At 45.6% G+C, this 23,620-nt stretch overlaps 1 protein-coding gene across 5 annotated transcripts in view; it reads left to right on the top strand.

Moving 5' to 3' along the window:
* LRP1 (LDL receptor related protein 1) overlaps positions 1–10,693 on the top strand; it is a 314,902-nt gene extending 304,209 nt beyond the window's left edge. For 4 of the 5 annotated variants that reach the window (XM_033137222.1, XM_033137247.1, XM_033137238.1 and 1 more), the window contains 8 exons: positions 131–304; positions 2,047–2,208; positions 3,169–3,343; positions 3,979–4,083; positions 4,805–4,869; positions 6,225–6,315; positions 7,480–7,627; positions 8,873–9,013. In XM_033137222.1, coding sequence (XP_032993113.1) covers positions 131–304; positions 2,047–2,208; positions 3,169–3,343; positions 3,979–4,083; positions 4,805–4,869; positions 6,225–6,315; positions 7,480–7,627; positions 8,873–9,013 — 1,061 coding nt within the window. Of the gene's footprint in view, positions 1–130; positions 305–2,046; positions 2,209–3,168; positions 3,344–3,978; positions 4,084–4,804; positions 4,870–6,224; positions 6,316–7,479; positions 7,628–8,872 lie in introns of all 5 variants that reach the window. The other variant, XM_033137230.1, reaches the window with a different exon arrangement.
* The last annotated feature ends 12,927 nt before the right edge of the window (positions 10,694–23,620 follow it).

Raw genomic sequence — 23,620 nt, forward strand, 5'->3', positions numbered from 1 at the left:
GGTTCCCCAGCTGGTGCCTTGCACTATTCCTCTGCATTCAGCCAATCCATGACAACACTAAGTAAACTATAAATAATAATGTGTATCTCACTCACTTTCTTGCCTGCTTTTCTTTTCTCCTCTCTTGTAGTTCCAGCCACTGACACCTGTGACCTGGTTTGCCTCAATGGTGGCAGCTGCTTCTTGAATGCCCGCAAGCAGCCCAAGTGCCGGTGCCAGCCACGCTACATCGGGGACAAGTGCCAGCACGACCAGTGCTCTGACTACTGCCAGAATGGGGGCACCTGTGCTGCTTCCCCATCTGGTGAGTGGGGTGGGGTGCTGGGAGAAGGTGTAACTTGGGGTTGGAGTCGGGGCAGCAGAGGAAACACGAGAACCAAGGAGATCCATTGCTTCAAGTGCTGAAGTTAAAATTCAGCATCTGATCATCTGGATGGACTTCTGCAAAGTTGTGTTAATCCGTTTGTGGTTTGAGACTTTTCAGCTCACTATTGTTTGTGGCCAAAAAAAGAAATTTATCTTTGTTCCAAACTGAACTGGAGCTGAAGACTCATGCCAGCAGCAGTTAAACAGCCATGGGGAACCTGCAGACTGCAGGCCTAATTGAGACCCATATAAGGCCATTTCCCCCCAGCCAGAATCACCTACACCATACTTGTCGTGAGCTTTGGGGGAACTAAAGCTGCAGTCATCACCTGAGGCCTTTCTTTGGGTATCTCTTGCACAAGAGCTCTAGTGGGTGGCAACACAAGAACAGGCCTTTTCTGCAGTGGCTCCCCATTTGTGGGAGGTCCGTCTGGTGCCTTCATTACATATCTTTAGCCACCAGCCAAAAACATTTCTCTTCAACCAGTTTTTTTTTTTTTTTTTGCTGATTAACATTCTGTGGCCTTTAAAATGTGTCTGTGGGAGAGGAGCTATTGGTTTGTTTTGTTTATTATGCATTTTGTGTTTTCACTTTGTATTGTTATGTTGTGAACTGCCCTGTGATCTTCAAGTGAAGGGTGGTATACAAATTTTAATAACAACAACAACAACAACACATGGTACAGTTGAGAGCCTTAGAATGTGCTGCCAATCGTTCTTTGCATGTGCCTTTTAAATATGGTGCCAAATGCCAACCTGCAAGAGAGACTCGTTTTGCACTCAGGAGCTTCTGCTTGCATCCTGTACCTGCTGAAAGTGGCCAGGTGCAAACGCTGCTGGAATCATAGCTCCCAATTTGAGCCAATCCCTCCCAAAAGTGTGACTCCAAGCTTCTTCCTTTGCAGCCAAGGCTTAAAGCCAGAGGTGCAAGGGAGGAGTTGTGAGCACACATGGAGAGCACTCCCAATTCTTCACTTGATGTTGAATCATGTGGTTGATAGGTGACCCTGCCCACTGGCCAGATCCAGATCCATAGCTCCACACCTGCAGTAAAGTAAAAAAAAAAAAAATGGATCCCTTGGTAACGAAATAAAATTTCTGCCATCTAAAGATTCTTTGTAGATTTATTTGTTTGTAAAACATATGTACTTATAATCTCCCCAAAGTTAAACAAGTTAAACAATGAAATTGAGGCCACATTTTTAAAAATGCAGGATTAAGTCCCAATGGGCAATGGAAGGCATCTGTCAGGGATTCTTCAGCTGTGATTCCTGCATTGCAGGGGGTTGTACTGGATTACCCTTGGGGTCCCTTCTAACTCTACAATTCTGTGATTCTATGAAATACAAGAGTAGTAAAATATTCTCCTGTCTGCCATGTTCCTGGATCACCACTTCCCAGGAGGTACCATATACTGTATATTCAACTGGCTATTAGGTTTCCTCGAAGATCTTGTGATGCCTGTGGTGGGGGGAACGTGGTCCTCCAGATGTCACTGGACTACAAGTCCCATCATCCCTGACCCTTGGCTTTGCTGAATGCGGCTGATGGGACTTGAAGTCACAACAACATATGCAGGACAGGTGCTTTTTGTTGGCTGCAGCAGTCCATGTAGCCTTAAGTCAGTTACATGGGCCCAGCCCTGCTAACGATAACCTGCGCTCTACCCTCCCACCCCAGGGATGCCGACTTGCCGCTGCCCCAACGGCTTCACTGGTTCTCGGTGCAACAAGCAGCTGTGCACAGACTACTGCCTCAACAACGGCAGCTGCACCGTCAACCAGGGTAACCAGCCCAACTGCCGCTGCCTAACTGATTTCATCGGTGACAAGTGCCAATACCGTAAGTGCCTGCCAGCTTCCAAGGCCACAGCCCCCCCGCCCCCCCCCCACACTGGCCAAAGGAGGAAATGTCAGGGAGATCAGCCAGATTTTTTAGTTTCTTAGAATATAAATCCCAAAAAACAAACAATACAATCCAAGAGTAAAGTGAAAACCTATTTTCAGAACTACAAATAATCAAATCATTTATTTAAAAAAAACAAAAACCCGCCTTGGTAGTCAACACTGTTATAGATCAGAAAACTTGCCCATATCTTTTTCACTGCTAGAGCTTATAAAACAATCCTTTAAAACTTGTTTGCATCAACCAGCAACCGCCTGATTTGAAATCACCTGATTGACCTTCTAGAAAAGTTACACAATGAATAGAGGAATCTACTCCTGGGTGAAGTGCATGAAAAGAACAATGAGAGGGGTAGTCTAGCACACAAGGTCTTCAATACAGCCTCGTCTGCATATGCCAAGACAATATAATTTACTGGTCACATATTCTGTGCGAGTCATTTGAAATCTTAGCTGAATAAACACATGTCTGACATCAGGGGAAGCTTGTTAATTCCTGCAGATAAACATCCCATTTATTGTCTGATTTAATTTTAATATACCAAACTGAGGACATTGAATTCTTCATATATTCAGAGCCCCTTTGGGTATCTTCAGCAAAAATCACATTGCAGGGGAATCACTGTGTCTTCATTTCCATCCAGTGTGAGGTCTAATTCCCATGCCCCATCAATGGGATGACTGTCAGAAAAGCACTTGAGAATTTGCCCCTTTTGTGATTTGGTTTAAAAAATAAAAAAAAAAAGTTTTATTGTTAAATAAATGAACAAACGCTAAATAGACAGTGCAACGGAGATGAAGTTTATGAACACTGGGGTATGGTGGAGTCTCTTCTCAGGACCTTGTTCAAGAATTAATATTATGCCTTGTGCTGCATCATCTTTTCTGTGCCCCTCAGGCCAGTGCTCAAACTTCTGTGAGAACAATGGTGTGTGCCAGCTGACTGCGGCTGGAGCTCGCCTGTGCCGCTGCCCGCCATATTACTATGGTGACCGCTGCCAGCATAACAAGTGTGACCGCTGTCTCAAGGGCAATTGCTCCATCATCCAGCAGACTGGCAACGTCAGCTGCACGTAGGTGCCAAGAGTTGCTTGGGGGTTGGAGGAAGAGGAGGTCTGGGGTGGTCCTGAGAGATAGGGATCAAGGGTGCTTTGGGTCCCCTGCCCATAAAGGCATTGGAGAAGCACCACACAACGCAGGTGGCAGGGGAACTGGATAGTCACCATGGACACCCGAGTGGTGAGGAACTAGGGTAGGGTTTTTTGGGGAAACAAGTTGGGCTGCTGTGATGTTGCAGGACACATTTGTGTGGCTTTTATGTGTGCACACAGCTGTCTCATATCCTTTCCATGGGAGTCCTTCTTTCCAAAGTATCCCTGGCTGTTAAGTTGTGAGGGGTCTCCTAGATCAGTTTCTGTGGTTGGTGTGTTAGGGGTTGGGACAGGATCCCACAAGCAGAACTTTAAAAGATGGGAGTGGGGGGGGGGTGTAAGTTGAGGTACACACTGAGGCTGTGCTGGAGAGAAGGCCTGTTTCAGCAAGGGTGACAGGGGGGGTGTTAACACTCCTATGGCAGGAAGCTGCTGGGAATAGATGGGCTAGTAAGGTTGGACTTGTAACTGGTTGTGTTTTACTCTTTGGGCAGTAGCAGGGGGAGGGGGAGGGGGAGTTTCTGCCACATTGACCGCATCTCCCTTCTACATTGCAGCTGCCCTGATGGCAGGATAGCCCCCAGTTGCTTGACTTGCAACAACTACTGCTACAATGGGGGCACTTGCACCATGAATCCTGAAACTTCGATGCCTGAGTGCCAGTGAGTTTGGAGGGGAAACTGGGGTGAAGGGAAAGGGGGTGCATGCCTGCTTACTTTCAGTGAGACAAGTCTTCACCCAGCTTCCTATCCTGTGCTCTCCTAACTCACAAATTCCAAGCCCACCTCCATACTAAGACAGGCATGCTCCTAAATAACCTGTTTCCTTGAATTGCTTAGTTTTCCTGCTGTCCATCTTATGTGACCTGCCTGCCGTTTCCCCTGTTTTGGCCCATAGGAGAAAGGGCCATAGCTCAATGGTAGCACATTTGGCTTGCATGTAGAAGGTCCCAGGTTCAGTCCCTGGCATCTCCGGATATAACTGGGAGAAGCTTTGGAGAGCCATTACCAATCTGTGGAGAGCCATTATCAATACTGAGTTAGATGGACCCTACCCAGTATAAGGCAGCTTCCTGTGTTCCTTCCAAGATGGGCTGTGCATGAGAGATACTCCTGCATACTAGATTATGGCACAATCTGCACATCCTTCCTGCAGCCCTCTGCTGAAGTCATATTGGCTTCCCTGTATCTCATGAGTTCCATTCAGCTACTCCAGTGCTCTCCTTAGCATAATCTGCCCCCCTTTCTCTCTCTCTCTCTCTCCCTCTCCCTCTCCCTCTCTCCCTCTCCTCACACCACTTTTTCAGCATATTCCTTGCCCAAGGAAGTTCTTGCTTGTGTTCATCCCACAGCCACAAACACCCACATGCCATTTGCTTTTCAGGTGCACATTGGAGATGACGGGGGAGCGCTGTGAAAGAACTGCGAGCAACGAGCAACAGAGCAATCGTATGTAGAGCGGGGGCTCAAGGGCAGCCGCTGTAGGGATTGATGGGGGGCATGTGAGTGTGTCAGGTGGATGTGGGCTGCAGCTGGAGAGAGTCAGGGAACACCTGTTCATACAGGGGTGGTGCCTTTTCCACACCAGCCAGAGGGACATGGCCCATGGCATTCTGGTACTTGAGGCAGTATATTCAAATGGTTATTCCCTTCCTCACACAGGGCACAATCCACTCAGAGGCTCCCCTGCATGTCTTGTTAAATGAATAGGAAGCACTGAGCATAAGAGGAGCCCTGCTAGATTCAGCAGGACACAAGCACAGCTCACGATCCCTGCAACTCTGCCTCTTAGGCTGGAGGCAACATGGAGACACCTTGACTAGAAACCATTGATAGACTTGCCCTCTGTGAAAGGAAGCACGTGGTTGTGTTCAGCTCTGTTTGTGCAGAAGAAACATCTCAGCGGATTGTGTCCTGTGGGTCAGCTCTGTCTCCCTGCCACTCTGCTGCCCTCAGTGGCACATGAAATCTGCCTCCTGGCATGTCCACCTTGTGAGAATGGGCCCATTTATTAAATTATTTACAGGTCGGGTGTGTGTGTGCAGTAGGCAGAGGAGTTTTTTAGGTCCAGATTCCACAAACGTTTGTGAGTGTCCATTGTCAAGGCGAAAAATGCTTGGCCTACACGTAAACATCCCAGAAATGCTGCAGGACGGAAAACCTTTTTACTTGTTGAAAATTCATGGATAGGCTTACATTCTATCAGATTATCAAGTGAAATGTCTTCACAAAGAGAGAGAGAGGTCTTTGGTGTATTTCCTAGCTAGAGGTGTGTTGGTGGTGAGTTTTCCAAGTTGTACCTTTTTCTCTTCCCTGTACAGTACTAGTGAATGCTTTCCTTTCACATGCACAGAAAACTGTCTCTGTTCATTATATTTATACCTTAACGTTTCCTCCAAGGAGCTCAGGGTGGCAGACTTGGGATTTTCTCACCCCAGCCCCATTTTATCCTCACAAGATACCCTGTGAAGTAGCTTAGGCTGGGAGATGGTATTAACCAGCCAGAGGTAAACTGAGTGGGGATTTGAACTTGGGTCTCTTCCGTGCTAGCCTGATAAGCTAATTGATGCCCCACACTGGTCTTCATTTGACTCGAGAGGGAAATGAGATGCCTTTGCTTCTTGGATATTTGAGTACATCTGTATCCATCTTGCCCAGAAATGGAAATATATATGTAGACATAAGGGACAGGCTGTGCATATTTAGTGTTGGTGAGAGTTGGACTGCATCTTTGCTCTGTCTTGGGGTGTGGGCTACGAGGGATGGTTCCTAGTCAGTGACCAGTGTTTCCCCACCTCCTGTAGGAACCGTGTCCATCATCATCCCAATCCTCCTACTGCTGCTGGTGATACTGGTGGCAGGAGCTGTGGTCTGGTACAAGAAACGGATTAAAGGGTAAGCAAAGCACTGAGAAACGGTGACTGTGGGTGGTGTTTGAGCATGTTGCATATCTACTGCCATGGAGATGGGGGAGCCTTTAGGTTCTGTTGCATATTAAACTAAGCCAGACTTCCTCTTCAACCTGCTGCAATTCTGCTTCTCATTGCTGAGGCCACATTCGTCTTGGGTCATTTGTACATCTGCCTCGTGTCATAGTATATTTAGAGCCCTGGTGGGATATCTGGGTTCTCTGTGGGAGATGAGTGTGGATGAAGCTGCCCTGCCTGCTGCCCTCTTGGATCTTTTTTGATCTCTTGCCCACCTGCAGGAACTCTCATGGTTCCCAAGAACATACTAAGGGGTCACACCCATAAAGAGGTGAAACACATTTTCAGCTCAGCACACTGGTCATCAGGTCTGCTGCAGTTCAAAAGAAACACATGGTGGGATACTCAAAAGTTTGGGCTAGTAGAGGCAGACCAGCTCTGTCCATGGACAGTGGCCATGATGGCCAAGATGGAAGTAAACAGGAGACCAATTTGCACCGGTTTTCAGGATAGACTCTGCCGGTGAACTGCCTGCTAAATCTAGTTCCGTTCAATCAGGGAGGGATGCAGAATGCTGCTCATCAGCCTCCCATTCCAGTCCTTTCATACCTTGGTACCTTATCCTGAGTCAGACCATTGGCCCATGAAACCAAGTGCTATCTACTTGGATTGACAGTCACTCTCCCATTACTCACACATACGATTGTTGACATTATAATCCTTTCTGCTGGGGGCAGGGCTACACCATTACAAAGGAAGCCTGGGGTTCCAACGTGCTCTGGTTTCATTGCAACATAAAGTGGGGTAGGGAAAGGTGTTTAACTTCCCTCTGCTGCTAGTTCTTTCCTGCAAATGCGCTCACTTTTTAAATATACTTGTGTGTGTTTTTTTCTGGAGGGATGTATTTGCATAGAGTAATCAGTAGATGCAGAATACATTAAGCACCCACCCTCCTGCCAATAATTTCTTGCAAGTGCCCCCCCCCATTAGTATTTGTACAACCTTGGCATTTGCTGAGAGCAGTGCCCTAAATGTCTGGTCACTGCTGCTGCTCCTCCCCACTCAGAACAGCATGATGCTGCGATAAGCCCACCTTGACCTCCGCTTCATCCCTGTTCTTCCTCATCCCCAGGGCCAAAGGCTTCCAACACCAGCGCATGACCAACGGTGCCATGAACGTGGAGATCGGCAACCCCACCTATAAGATGTACGAAGGGGACCCCGACGGAGACGATGTGGGGGAGCTGCTAGATGCTGACTTCGCCCTTGACCCCGACAAGGTTTGGAAGAGGGAGTGGGGAGACAGACTAACGCGCAAAGGCTGCTTGAGGTTGCTTTGGAGAAAGGACTCCAAAGTCCTCTGGAGGTGGAGAAGGGAAAAGGAGTGAACAACAGAATGAAAAAAAGTAGAGCCCAAGATAAGGCCAGGTTGGAATCAGAGGATCCTGGGGACCCTTTGCTTTTAGGGTGCTGAGCCTTTTTGAGCCCACGGCCCCAAGAAGACACATCCTTCACAACCCCCAGGGAAGTTGTTTTTAATCCTAGCACATATCTGGTTCTGTCCCCACAATTTGGGCAGCCAGCAACAGGCTTGCAAGTCTTGCAAAATTATAAATAGGTAATGCTTGTCTGATTCCACAAAAGCAAACAATAAACATTGCTCTCAGAAGATGCTTGGATTTGAGGTGGTATCACTGAGGAGTGGCTCTGCATGTGTTTTCTTCACAACTCAAACGTGGTGCTTATTATACAAGGCCAAGGAACTGATGAAACTCTTTGGCACTAAAGACCAGGGCCAGATGGAAAGCTTCATGGTTAAGAGATCACAAGCACACCCAGGGAGTTGTGTGTTCCCCTTCCCTTTCTGGAGCAAATTCCTTCCTCCTTGCCCTTGTTGGCCTTAACTAAGGATAGGTTGAAGTACTAGTTGAGGCATCCAGACTTAGTTTTAGGGGGTGGGGCAAAAATGTCCCCTGAAAATTGTATTCCTCTTTGCCAGGGGATGGGCAAATTTTAAGAATGTTCAGTGGTGGTGGTCTTACCTTTAAGTATGAAGAAACCAAGGACCTTTTTAATAATCACCAGCATCTTTTACCAGAAAGAATGCACCTTGCCATCACTTGGTGCAGTGGCTTAGCTTCCCTGCTTTGCTCCTTGGACAGAATGCTCCTAGGAGAAACGTTTTGCCCCCTCCAGACTTGTAGTTTTTTGGGCAGCTGTATTCTCCAATGTGTCATGGGTGCAAAATAGTGCATTACTGGTGGGTTTGTATTAAACCATCCACATTCTAGGCTCACGGTTAACAAAGTCTGAAAGAAAGACTCACCACCTTCTCTCAATACATGGCTGCTGAAATGTGGTGTTTGCTGTTGCCACAGCTTGGTGGGAAATTATGGAATGGTGATCCCTGAGGAGAGCGGGGGGGGGGGGGCAGAGGTATAGGAAAAGGGACTGGGGGAAATCTCCTGAGAAGCCAACTTCCCCAGAAGTCTCTCACACCCTCTCTTTTCCTCCTTTTCCTCCAGCCCACAAACTTCACAAACCCAGTGTATGCTACACTCTACATGGGAGCCCACAACAGCCGCAACTCACTAGCCAGCACAGATGAAAAGCGGGAGCTGCTGTCAAGAGGCGCAGATGATGATCTTGGCAACCCCTTGGCATAGGGCCTGGGGGGATGGGCCACCAGCCCAGACAGAGGCCAGACGGAAAGAGACAAGATGGTTTGGGGAGGGTGGGGGGGGGAGCAAGAGATACTGTATAAATGTACAAATGAAGGATTATTACTTTTATATGTGAGCAGTATTATTACCTGTATATTCCCTTTCATCTACCAGCCGCTGAATCTCTGTCACTGGACTTTGGGATGGACGGAGTTAAAGCAACATTGGGAGGTGGTCGAGAAACCAAGAAGACCCTCATTTGGGTTGAAGGGCTCCATGGTCTTACCTGGCTGCATCCTTTTTCTTCACCGCACAAACCAACTCACCTTTGCTTCCTTGTGCAGGTGGCTTGAGGTTGCCAGCCTTTCAGAAACATATAAATGTTACACCTTTCTTGGGATGCCATTGATGAGCAAATGGGAAGTGCTTGGGGCAAAACTGCTAGGAAGAAGGCAATTGAAAAGAGTGTCAGGAAAATAAGGGGTTGGCAGATCTTGGGGGTGGGGGGAGAATACTGCTTCTTCCCTCTTTTCCCCAGAAAAACTTACTGACTTGATAGAATGTGGACCACAATGATAATACCAGTCTGACAATACCTTAATGCACATTTTGTTATACTAAAGGTACCCTTGCTGTGAACACCAGTGGTTCTTAAATTTTAATGCATTGGGGTGTGTGGTTTTGGTTTTGTTCTTTTTGGGCTGCCACTTCTTCTTACATTGCAGCCCCCACCCCACACTTCAGATGTAGATTCAGATGTAGCCTGGAATTACGGAAATTTGTGGTGGGGAGGTGCAGTCACTCACCCATCTCCAAGGAATTTCACTAATCTTATTGAAACACTTTGGGCTTTCTTCAGAGTTCCTCAGATGATTAGACTGGAAAAGGGAATCCTCTCATTCATTTCAAATTTTGCATTGGGTGAAATCCAACAGTGCTCTTTGGATGCTTGAAGCCCCTGTAGAAACTTCACCAATCTTACTTCAAGTTCTGCAGAAATTCTAGGAAAGAGTCAGTGAATAGTAATGCATTTAAAGTGGCAAACTTTTCAACAGCGTGTGCAAACCTGGTGGTGCACCTTCGCTGTTTCCCACTTTGCATTCAGTAGTTGTAACAAAGTGCCAAAGGAGCTAAATTCTTAATTTGCCATTTGTCACACTGCTTTTAAAAAGGCCTGCACTATTTCCAGCATGATCTCACGGACCATCGAAAGATGCATCTGTGGGCCACAGTTTAAGAACCACTGGTGTAGATGCCACATCCATCAAGCCCCCTTTCCCCAGCAGCCTTCAGAAATCCCACCAATAACAGCCCTTTTTGTTACTGCACCCAGCTAACTCCTTAACTCTCCCCCCCATAAATTTCTAATCTACTTATAATCCACCAAACCCTTCCCCACTACCTGCCGCTTCACACTAATCATATTTCTGATAGCATTTTATTTCCTGGAATCATTTTTATTCCATATTATTTTGACTTATCTTCCACTTTATTTTAGCATCTGTGCCTGAGACTGATCAAGAGTTCACAGCAGTCTCTCCTGCCCCCCTTTCCTGTTTCCCCCACACCTCCCTCCATTGCTGCAACTTCTGCCATCCTGTTCTGGAAAGAGGTTCGACATGGTTTCAACTTTGGTTTCTCTCCAACATGCTTTTTTTAAAAGATGAAAACAGATCAAAAAAACAAATAAATAAGATGAACTAGCTTTTATATTAGAAATTACACGCATGTGGGGGGAGGGAAGGAGGTCTCCTCAGCCTTTTTTGTGGGAGGGGGGAGCCAAATGTTTTAATAATTTTTGCCGGATTACTTTACAACTAAAAAAACAAAAACAAAAAAAACAAAAAAACAGATATTGTTATAAATAAAAATTAAAAAAAAAACTTAACTGTGCTTTTGTTTTGTTTTTTGGTCGTTGCTTCTTTACTTTGGGTTAAGATTTTTTCCTAGGGAAGTTGTGCACTACGAATGAACAACACTGTGATGTTCAAGCAGAACCAAACTGTCTGCTTCCCAGTGCAGGAAGAGACTTTATAAACTTTGTGTTTGTAAACTGGGCTTTGGCCCAGAGACTCTTTACAGATAAAACTACCTCTGTCTGGTTGCAGGCTTTCATTTCTGCCTTTCTTGATAGCAGGCAGGCTATGGGCTAGGCAAACAGATTGGCCTGAGCAATGCTGAGGAAGCTGTGACACTCTAGATCAGAGCTTTCCAAACTTTTCATGTTGGTGACATGCTTTTTAGGCATGCATCATTTCGCAACGCAGTAATTCAGTTTTACTAGCAATTTCTACCAGTTTTACCAGAGGTTAAACTAAACCCTTTCCAGCGGAACATTTGCATGACACACCTACACACTAATGTGTCGTGACACACAGTTTGGAAAGCTCTGCTCTAGATGTTGATGCACTCCCAACTCCCTGTCAGCCACAGCTAGCACAGCCCTGTGCTGCTTAAACCTCTTCCTGTGGGCCAAACTTTCAGAATTAAATTTGCTCACACCACACCAATTTTTTATCGATAAGAAATATATTGGTAGGGTTGCCATATTTTGAAGAGCAAAAAAGAGGACACAACTTCTACATTTAACTACAGATCGGACTTTTAACTCGACATATGGCAACCCTCGTATGTGTCTGTGTTGTGTCATATAAGGGGGGGGTGCGTGGGTGTAGAAGAATAGAATGAGAGGATAGATGAAGATTAAAAGGAAAGGGGAGGTTTAAATGTTTGAATTAGGGCAAAGAGTGCAAGAGTGAGAGTAGGAGTAAAGGTTAGGATGTAAAAGTCAGAGTTCAAGAGAGAGAATCAAGTTAAAAACGGGAGGTGAAGTTACAAAATCAAAATGTAAATATCCCCCCTTCCTTTGGAGTTAAAAATGCAAAAACAAAATGGAGATTCAAATTAAGGTTTGAAGGAATAAACCAAAAATTGAAAGTTAAAAGGTTAAAAAAAATGGAGGTAAGAATTTAACCAGCTGGTGTGAGTCCTTGTATACTCAGCTGGGAATTAACACAGCTCTCTCCCTTCTCAAATTGGCAAGGTGGGTGGGAAAGTGCCCCCACATTGCCTGCCTCACTGCATGGTCCCCCAAGGGCTCTTGCCTTCCTTCTCAGCAGGTCTATCTCAGGATCGGACCTATTCTGAGCACTGCACCTCCATGTGGCCCCCTTCCGATCCCTCTCAGCCTCTTCTCTGCAAAGGCTGCAGTAGCAGCAACTCAGTACAAGGGAGAGGCTCTCATGCTGCCCGCCCCACACCACCATTCCTCTGGGCCTCCGGGTTCCATTGGACCACTGGTTGGGTCGGTCTCCATTTGGGGGCAAGAGGTGCCTAGGGAGGCGCATTTCTCTGCCACCTCTCTGGTTCCCTTGCTCCCATTGGGCTCTACTCTGCCAACAGCAGTGGCTGCAGCTGCAGCGACGGCATTGGTGGCGCAAGGACTAGCCAGATGCTCCTGCCAATATTGTGTTTTTCCTAGCAGCTCGCTGAGCTCATGTCGGTCGCCATCTTGCGTTGCCAGAAGTCCGGATGCAATTAATTTTCATTCAACAGTGTCAGCCCACTTGCAGATTTGTCTTCTGCTCATGGAATGGGACTTTCCTTTCCTCTTATCTAAGCTTCAGGGGCCCCCAAATCCGCCATGGTACCAAACAAAAAAGACCCACGCTTTCTGCCAAATTTTAAAAATCCGTCTGGACAGTAATTTTAAGCCTGAAAAAGAGGATTGAAAAACCCTATACATTGGGAAACAAAAGAGAAACAACTAGCAGTGCTTGATATATAACTTAGAACACAACTACTTTATAATATGGGGTGACCTATGATGAGCGCCGCAACCCCAGAGTCGGACACGACTGGACCTAATGGTCAGGGGTCCCTTTACCTTTGTTTAATAGCTCCATTTGTAGTGAAGCAGTGTTACAAGAACCTGGATGGAACATGCATTGCCTAGGCGTGTCAACATGAAGATTCACACAAGCATTCCACAAACGGGGGGGGGGGGGGCCTCCTTGATCATTCAACCTTATGAACTTCCACAAAGCTTCAAACCTCGACAGCAGCTCTTGTAAGGGCAACTTGTCTCCATTTTAGCGTCAAATTCCAGAAAGAGGCAGATTTCATGAATGTATTCAGGTGCCTCTTCCTGCTACTCCAGATGACTTTTTCCTAATCCAAACATTGTGTCTGCCCACTTCCAACACACTTGACACGGCAATAAAATAAGCAGCCACACGTGCTTTTCTTTATTATTTATTTGTTTGGTACATTTACACCCCACTTTTCAACCAAGGAGCTCAAGGTGGAGTATGTGGTTCTCATTTTATCCTCACTGCAACCCTGTGATGTAGGTTAGCCCGAGAGGCAGTCACTGGCCCAAGGTCACCCAGTGGACTTCATGGCTGAGTGGGGGCTAGAACTCCAGACTCCCAGGTCTTAGTCCAGCATTCTAACCGCTGCACCACTCTTCCCTCGGTCCTGTTCGCAACCTACCTTCACCTGCTGTAAGATGAAATCAGTTTTGCAGTGTAGGGGAAAGTATTGCTAGCTAGTCTGGATCATACCATGGAGGTGGGGATGGTTCCCTTCTAAGCTCCTGCTTTCGTAGTGTGCGTGTGGTTCTTGTGATGGATTTCGCCATCACAACTGGGGCTTCAGGTTGCTTGAGCACATTCCATTTATACAGCTGGGCACCTAAATTAATAGTTTTAATACGTTGCATTCTCCGGATGCTTTTTTAAAAAATGGGGATGATTTGGACCTCCACCCTTCCGACCCCTGTCAGCACTAAGTCCTACTAAACCTGACCAAAAATGGTTTTGATACTATAAACAATGTTCTGGACACCTTAACACCCCCAAGGCTGAAACCTGGCATGATTATGCTTAGATGTTCCCAGGTATTCGGTTACTCCAGTCCAAGAGATTTTCCCTTTTTCATATTGGTCTGAGCTTTGGAAGGTATCAGCAAAGGTTTGAAATCTTCATATTGGCCACAAGGTGGCAGCAACAGCTTCAAATATGAGGTCCTGCTGATGCCAAAGCTGGAGAAAGCCTTTGCCAGTGGCTCAATAGCCTTTGTATTGAGAAAATGGGCTTGCACACCGTCCTGTGCTGTACTGCATGCACACATCCTTCAGTCTGACGCAATTTTCTCACACTGCATCACAAAACCTTCCAAACACTATAACACATGCACATCTGATACGCAAAACAGCTTTGAACAAACCCATCTCAACTGGGTTTACATCACTCCAGTTTCCCATTTTGAAGTTGTGGTGTCTAAGATAAAGGGTGTTCTAAGGCATTCGGATAATGAAAGGGCCTTCTGAAGGATGGCTACCCTTTACAATAAAAGACTCTTATTTAACCACTAAATAACCACAGCCTGCTCCCAGTCATGGCACTGACAGTACATCCCAGTTAGAAAATATGGCTTCCAGGCCAGAAGCTTAAGCCCCAGCAAGCAGGACAAGCTCTGGAACCGAGTGAGGTGGGTCATTTGCAAGGGTCCCTAGCCTGGCCTGGCCCACTGCCTATTCTTTGCATGGAAAGGAGTTCACAGGTAGGGTCAGAATTATGAAGCCTGATCTATATATGCAGGAGAAAGAATAAATCACCTTGCTTGTGGAAATCGGGTATGATAGGAGAAAGGACTGGGAAAGAATCTTCCTCCTGGACTAATTTTGTTTACCTGCCAGGCTGGCAGTGGGGAGTTACATTCCCCCCAGGCATCTCCCACCTGTAGCTGGCAGTGGTGCAGCTCACTGTCATCTCAATATTCCACAATGTAGACATAGAGTGGTATTCAACTTAAGTTTTACTTGGAGGGGACCTGCTGAAATAAATTGGCCTGATGTATCCTTGCCCATCCATTTCCATGGGTCTGTTCTGAGTACCCCAGGTCTGCTTTCACACCCTGTTTTTTCCAGCCTAAGTGGGCCTACTAGAGGTGCTTTCAATTAGAGTCCATTCTCCCTTTTTAGGAACCACTATTCTGCATCACAGTCACATGGTACACAAATCTGTCCCCATTGTTTTCTTCCATCTTCTCACAATCGCCATCATGTACCCAGAGTGTTGTACACATCTATACGCACAATTTTTGTACATTCACCATGCACTCCCAGCCATGGTGCTCCAAGGCTTAGCACATATGATTAATGCTTTGCTACATATTTTCTGGGCTTAAAAAAACAACAACACCTCCCAACAGAATATTCCTTATTCTTCCTCTTTCAGCACCCAGGGCAGATTTCAGGAGACATCTTCCTTTCAGTTCGAGCCTAGAGAATGCCTTGAACCCACACAGTAATCTCGCCTCCTACTGTGTCCTGAAACTAGGTTTTCCTCTGGCGGTTTTTCTTTTTAAACAGCTCTAGGAAATATGGCATTAAAGGTAAGTAAGTAGTCAATCAGAGCCATTGAAGACCAGCCAGGTGGCAGGTCTATAGAAAAGATTTGCAAACGAATGTGTTAACAGTGGTGGCTTTATGTATTCATTCCCAATATGTAATAGGAGCATTAAACAAAACTGAAGAGGAAATGTCCAATGTGGAGACCTTTACATGTCAAAAATTATTACTTGAAATAGGTGTCAGGTCTGAATCATACAGCTATCAGCCAAAAGGAAAAAATAATCATTCAAGAACTCTGAGCCAAATGTGTGAAGCGTCTCCACAGAAAAGCATTGTGTTTGCGGTGGTATATGACTACACAAAAGCTCTTTCCGTGGTGTTTGATCTATAATGGATGTTTCACTCATGCAAGTCATTGCTTGATGCTGCAGTCACCAAGAGATAAACATGGATGTGTGAATTCACTACCTGTTAACCAAGTAGGCTCCTCCTTTTCTATGATTCCCTCCCAATATAGGAGTTTTGCTTGCTTGCTTGCTTTTAGTTCATTGCCCCAAAGCCTGGGGACATTGGGTTTGAGGCCAGAACAAGAAGGGACTGAGGGAGCAGCCCTGATGGATCAGACCTGAGTGGAAGGAAGAGCAGGCACCTAGAAGTAGCTGAGCTGTCTTGATTAAGGCAGGAACAGGCATCACAAGTCTGCCAGCAGCACAATTCTGTGTATATCTGCTCGGAAGCAAGTCCCTGGTGGATCTTAATCTGAGGTAAAGGTAAAGGGACCCCTGACCGTTAGGTCCAGTTGCGGACGACTCTGGGGTTGTGGCGCTCATCTCGCTCTACAGGCTGAGGGAGCCGGCATACAGCTTCCGAGTCATGTGGCCAGCATGACTAAGCCGCTTCTGGCGAATCAGAGCAGCGCACGGAAACACCGTTTACCTTCCCGCCAGAGTGGTACCTATTTATCTACTTGCACTTTGACGTGCTTTCCAACTGCTAGGTGGGCAGGAGCTGGGACCGAGCAACGGGAGCTCACAACGTCGCGGGGATTCAAACCGCCAACCTTCTGATCGGCAAACCCTAGACTCTGTGGTTTAACCCACAGCACCACCCACATCCCTAATCTGGGGTAAGTACATGTTATTAGACTGCAGCTTTTTCACAAAGTGTAATGTAAATTAAGAAAAAATACAATAACCATTAAACACTGACCCAGCAGTACATGTAATGGTGTTTGTTTTATCCATTGTTTCTTCAGTTGGGTGGCCTAAATCTGATTCCCATACAATTTGAAGGCCTCTAGCACCCCACCCTGACCCCACCCCACCTCATGATCTAATAGATTGCTGTATATTTGGGAAGCAGCACCCTTCAGGTCATTTGCTGGCCTGATGCATAAGGATTCAAACAAGGTAAGCCTGCGTAGGGAAGCTCTCTCCCCTGCGCTCCAAACAAGTGCAAAAGAATGAGCCTGAGCTACCTGAAACCAGGTAGTATGAATGCCTTTTCATTTTCCTTGCAGTTCCTGTTTGGAAATTGCTTTCCCTCCAGGGAGCAGGTCACAGATTGTGTAAATGCCGAGGTCGGTCCTCCCAAATACTGAACTGTTTATATTTATCTGTGTGTCTGAAAGCTCCATGATCCAGGAATGGGACCAGTGGTGAAGGGTCAGGGGCCAGTGTTTTGCTCCATGTTCTCCACAGCATCACTACTGATCTAGAAAATGGATTGTCTCTTTCCCTTACCTCCTTCAAGGACAAAGGTAAGAAATGGACAGCATCTCATTGAAGGAATGGAAGGGACCATCTCAAGTTGGACCCAAGGGTCCTCCTCTCTTCCCCTGAGCAATGGGATCTAGAATTTTATTTGAAAAGCAGCATATTATAACATTAAGTTAGGCATTCCCATCCCTCCTTTTCTTCTATGTCTACAGAGAGTTTTGTTGCTTATTGTAGATTTTTTTCATCCTGACACAAATGTATTGAGTTTCATTTGCCATCTCTTTAGCTGAAGAGGAAGGATATGAATAGGCAAAATTTTAAAAAACTTTAAAAACTTAGGTAACACTGACATTTTGATCACAGTTATTTGCCCAAGCCAGCTAAGTCTGAGATGTCTCCATTTCCTAAGTTCTTGTTGAAGACCTATATACAGATCCCTATGGTTTCTACATCCCAGGTGTTGTGTGTCTACAGGGGGATTAATACCTAGTACTTAAATCCTCCATTCGCTTTGACAAATGGAGAGTTAACTAGTAGCCAGTCTCTCGTAGTGTTGTCTAAACTGATAGGAAGGAGAGTGGATTTAGAATAGTTGATTTGCAGTCCTGCTACCCTGTGATACATTTCTAACTTGCTTAAGTGGCTTGAGGGCTGTTATGGGATTTTGCAAAAATAAGAGCATGTCATCTGCAAACATATTCGCTTTGTGCACCTCATCCCACATGGTGACCCCCTCTATAGAAGCGTCTTTGTGTAGTTGGATGGCTAGTAGCTCTATGACCAATGCAAACAACAATGACAACAGAGAGCAATCAATAGTTATTGGCTGACATGGGTGTGGGAGGAACCCTCATTGATAACTCCCAAGAGGAATCAAGCAATGGTGGCCTCTGAGGATTAAATAAATAAAAAGTCTACTGAAATTATCACACTTCTCCCACATTTATTGTTTAAATGTGCACACAGAGAGGGAGACTGGAGGCAGGAAGATGTGCTGTGTGTCTCCTCTCCCCACGACCATGCCCCAAAACACCTTCCTGACCTGGCACAACCTCTTGCATACTTTCCAACATTTCTCCGATTAAGATAGGGACGTCCTGTTCCATAATGATAATTCTACTATTTATACCCCACACATCTTACTGAGTTGCCCCAGTTGCTTCCAACATATATAAAAACATAATAAAACATGAAACATTTTTAAAACTTCCCTATACAGGATTGCCTTCAGATTGCTTGGGGATTGGGTAATTCCATACCCTCCACCATTTCTCCAATGAAAATAGGAACATCCTAAGGAAAAGTGGGACATTCCGGGATCAAATCAGAAACCAGGACGAAAACCTAACTTTTCCACAGTAGATTATGCTCCAGGCTTCTGCATACACACACAAACACACACGTCTCTCCATCCCCCATCCAAGGAAGCAAGACAAGTCAGTCTGAGGTGCAGGACTGAGCTAGGGAGAGGTGTGGCATGGGGATAAAACCAACAAGCAAAATGAGAAAAAAGCTCTTCCTTGCTTCTGTTTTGCAACTTCCTGGCATGAAGTCATCAAGGACAAAGCCAAGGGGAGCTCGGTATGTCATCAGGGTGGATGGATGGCTCCCAAAGGCGCGGAGGGGCGTCATCAACTCACAGGTCATTTGTCTAGCCTCCACTAGGCCCAATATGCATCTTGCTCTCACATTCCTCTGCCACTCCTAAGAACAAATTGTTTCTCGGTGTACATTAAAAATCGATATGTGATGGATCGGGCAGTGCCAGGTATTAATATGGAACGGTGCCTTGTCACTCTCCTAAAGGTGACCCCTGACATGGGACCTGCACAGCACTACAAACAGGAAGGTCAAAAATAGCCCTGACATTAATGGTCTGATTGGGATGCCTGGAAGGAAGAGAGGTTAGCAGGAGTGGGCAGTCCACACGAGAAACGTCCTGCGAATATTAGGAACTGCTTTATGTAAAATTTGCAAATGCTGAAAAGAGAGGAGATGGACAGATTTGCAAGATGTCTAGTTGCCAGGGGTAGCCAGGGCCTCTGCTCCACATGCTGTGGGGTCAGTTTATCGATAGGCAGAGCCTGCAGCATTGTCCAAACTTCCTTTGGCTTTGTTATTTTTTGACGGTTCAGACCATTGGCTATGCTGACTGAGGCTGATGGGAGTTGTAGTTCAGCAACATCTAGAGGGCACCATGTTGGCTATCTCTGTGATACTATCATCTATTAAACTATTCAGTAGAATCAAAGCAAGGGTGAGCTTTGGTCTTTCTGTGAGAGGCCAAAATTGCAGCAGGGGGCTTCCTCTCACCTTCCATTCTGCGCATACACTACTTCGCACTGTCCTAAATCTGCCTCTAAATGAAAGCTTTTGGCACACAGAATCTTTAAGCTACCTTGCAACTTTCTTCTTGAGCATGCTTCAAGAAGAAGCGTTTCTGGAGAACATTTCTTCCTCTCAATGCAATCAATCAATCACCACCTTTTCAGCGAACTTGCCTTAGACTTAGTCCTATGTATCTTCCTGACATTTCTTTAACATGGCCCCATTCTGACCCATTTTGCAAGTGTGCCTCTTGCAAAATCCAGCAGCTGAGTTGGTCATTGCCTATTTGCTTTCCCCAACCTGGTGCCCTCCCGAGGTTTTGGGCTACAATTTCCATCAACCCCAGTTGGTATGGCCATATTTAAAACTTTAAAATGGTTTCAATTCCTGCAAGGAACCCTGGGAAATGTTCTCCCCTCCATTCAGAAGCTGAATTCAACAGGTGCAGCCTTTCCTAGCATGGAGTTGTGGGGATGAGGAACACTACACCCAAATTTCTCTCTGTTGTGGAGTTGTTGTACCCTTCTATTAAGGGGAGACTAATTTACCTCAGGAATTTTAACTCTAGATGATAAACATGCTAGGGCAGCTACTAGTAGAGAAAGAGATTGGAGCTATTCGCATTACCAGAACCACAATGAAATTTGCCTATTCAGTTCTGCAATGAGTCTGTGATATACAGTATTGTTGCCTGCATTATATATAGACTAACCAGTGGACAGATTGAAGGATCCTGTTGGACACAAGAATTGGACATCAGGGCTTTCCACCTCTGTGTGCCTATTGCTAACAGAGCAGTCTGAACTTCACAGCACTCTATGTACTTCCTAGACCCGCTTCGGAAAACTACTCCAGTTTGAAAGCCATTTGTATTGTAGTGTAGATGTGACTCAGCCCCTACCACACTTTACATTTAAAGCAGGGTTCAGCAACCTTTTTCAGCTGTGGGCAGGTCCACTGCCCCTCAGACCATGTGGTGGGCCAGACTATATTATTTTTGTGGGAATGCTTAGGGGTGTGGATGATGATATATTACTTTATATATCTCATCCCAGCTTGTGTTAACAAGCTCCAAACTTAGCAGAGTTACATTCCCTTTTAAAACACAGCAGAGATGGTTGCATAGGCTTGCTAAAGCCTCTATAGCAGGCATGTCCAACAGGTAGATCGTGATCTACCAGTAGATCACTGGACATCTGTGGTAGATCACTGGTAGATCAGTGGCTCCCCCAAAGAAGCTAAATAACTTTGTCTCCCCTAAAAAAAACTCAACATCTTTGCCCTGCACCCCTAAATGACCTGAACCACCGAAAACAGGGCTTTCCTTCCTAGAAAAAGCTCACTGTCGCTTTCCTCCTCCCTAAAGAAACTCAAGAACTGTGATCTGAACCCCCCAAAAGGGTGTAGATCACTGACAGTTTTTAACTGTGTGAGTAGATCACAGTCTCTTAGAAGTTGGCCACCCCTGATTTAAAACATAGGTTAACTGTAGCATTATGTTTCACACAAATGACCATTTTATGTATAAAATACACATTTATGGAACGATATGTTGCATTGCAAAAATGACTTGTATAAGTGGCCTTAGAATGTCTGTAAAACATTTAATATGTCCATAGGAATCCATACAACCCAGAACTCAAAGAGCAAAATATCAGCAGGGTCCCAAATGGTCCTTCCCTGAGACCTGAGCAAGGACAATGAGAGAAGATGACAAGTTGATATCCAATGGTAAAATCAAGATAGCAAGGCTGCAGCCCTATCTGAAGCACAAGCTGAATTGAGTTCAGTGGGACTTATGTCTTTGGTTAGGATTGCAGTAATAGATGGCTTTGTTTTATGTGTGGTTTCCTGTGTCTTTTATTGTTTTAAAGAAAGTGACAAGTATAAAAAATGCAAAAATTTCCAAAAATACAAACCAACAGGTAAGTCACACATTCAGAAGAAGCAAAAGTAAAGCCTCTCTTTAAACCCTACTCTGAGCAACCCTAACCCCAACCCCAACGCCAACCCTAACCCCAGGGTTAGGGTTAGGGTTAGGGTTGAGGTTAGGGTTGAGGTTAGGGTTAGGGTTAGGGTTGAGGTTAGGGTTAGTGTTGAGCTTAGGGTTAGGGTTAAGGTTAGGGTTGAGGTTAGGGTTAGGGTTAGGGTTAGGGTTGAGGTTAGGGTTAGGGTTAAGGTTAGGGTTAGGGTTAGGGTTGGGGTTGGGGTTGGGGTTGGGGTTGGGGTTAGGGTTAGGGTTGGGGTTAGGGTTAGGATTGGGGTTAGGGTTGGGGTTAGGGTTGGGGTTAGGGTTGGGGTTGGGGTTGGGGTTGGGGTTGGGGTTAGGGTTAGGGTTAGGGTTAGGGTTAGGGTTAGGGTTGAGGTTAGGGTTAGGGTTAGGGTTGAGGTTAGGGTTAGGGTTAAGGTTAGGGTTAGGGTTAGGGTTGGGGTTGGGGTTGGGGTTGGGGTTGGGGTTAGGGTTAGGGTTAGGGTTGGGGTTAGGGTTAGGATTGGGGTTAGGGTTGGGGTTAGGGTTGGGGTTAGGGTTGGGGTTAGGGTTGGGGTTGGGGTTAGGGTTAGGGTTGGGGTTAGGGTTGGGGTTAGGGTTGGGGTTAGGGTTGGGGTTGGGGTTGGGGTTGGGGTTGGGGTTGGGGTTGGGGTTAGGGTTGGGGTTAGGGTTGGGGTTAGGGTTGGGGTTAGGGTTGGGGTTAGGGTTGGGGTTAGGGTTGGGGTTAGGGTTAGGGTTGAGGTTAGGGTTAGGGTGAGGGTTAGGGTTAGGGTGAGGGTGAGGGTTAGGGTTAGGGTTAGGGTTGAGATTAGGGTTAAGGTTAGGGTTAGGGTTGAGGTTAGGATTAGGGTTGAGATTAGGGTTAAGGCTAGGGTTAGGGTAAGGGTTATGGTTGAGCTAAGGGTTGGGGTTGGGGTTGAGCTTAGGGTTTGGGTTAGGGCTCAGGTTATAATAAATAAAAAAATTAAAAAAATGTCCAGTAGCACCTGAGAGACTTCCCCAGCTACTCTATGAAGAAATTGCATTGCAATTCATATTATCTACATATTTCTCAATCTATAATTGCAGGTGTCTCACCAGGTGTCTCATTCATTTTCTTTATTTCTGAAATATTGTTTAGCATTCTTCATTCTTCTTTCAACTTGGAAATACATGATTTCTTTTGTTGCCTATTGACTTCATCAGAGCTCCACAGCGATACTCTTTTGCTGCCAAACATAAAATAATGTCTACTTCAAACATTTAAACATAGGTTAACTGTAGCATTATGTTTCACACAAATGACCATTTTATGTATAAAATACACATTTATGGAATGATATGTTGCATTGCAAAAATGACTTGTATAAGTGGCCTTAGAATGTCTGTAAAACATTTAATATGTCTATAGCAGGCATGTCCAACAGGTAGATCGTGATCTACCAGTAGATCACTGGACATCTGTGGTAGATCACTGGTAGATCAATGGCTCCCCCAAAGAAGCTAAATAACTTTGTCTCCCCTAAAAAAAAACTCAACATCTTTGCCCTGCACCCCTAAATGACCTGAACCACCGAAAACAGGGCTTTCCTTCCTAGAAAAAGCTCACTGTCGCTTTCCTCCTCCCTAAAGAAACCCAAGAACTGTGATCTGAACCCCCCAAAAGGGGGTAGATCACTGACAGTTTTTAACTGTGTGAGTAGATCGCAGTCTCTTAGAAGTTGGCCACCCCTGCTCTATAAGAAATATATATTCCTGGTATATTCCCCTTGTTCCCTCTTAAAAATGCAGACACAACACAGTACTGTTTATAAGATATAAAAGAGTTTACTTACAGTCATCCTGAGTTAGAATACAGTCTCAGAAAGGCAGGCAGGCTTAGATTGATGTATTTACATGTAGAAGCTAACTCCATAAAGAAGCAGGCTTCACTAGGCCTCTCTTGGCTGGGAGCCAAGAGAGCATTCTGTCCCTGAGGTGCTCTTCCTTGAAGAAGCGAATCCAAAGAGAAAGATGGGGTCTGGTTCCTGTGGTTTTGTGTAAACCTCCCCAGGTGAAACCACACCCATCTCCAGTTACATAGAGGAAGTTGTCTCAGTCCAGGTAAACAGGAAGTTAAGGCTGGAGGACTGAGACACCTTCATGTCCACTCTAGCAATGTTGTGTTTTGACTGCTCTGTGTTTACATCCCACAATTTTGGGGTGTGTGTGAATGAATTCCTATGCCCCAGAAATAA

This window comes from Lacerta agilis, chromosome 2, assembly GCF_009819535.1.
Source record: "Lacerta agilis isolate rLacAgi1 chromosome 2, rLacAgi1.pri, whole genome shotgun sequence".
Taxonomy (NCBI): Eukaryota; Metazoa; Chordata; class Lepidosauria; order Squamata; family Lacertidae; genus Lacerta; species Lacerta agilis.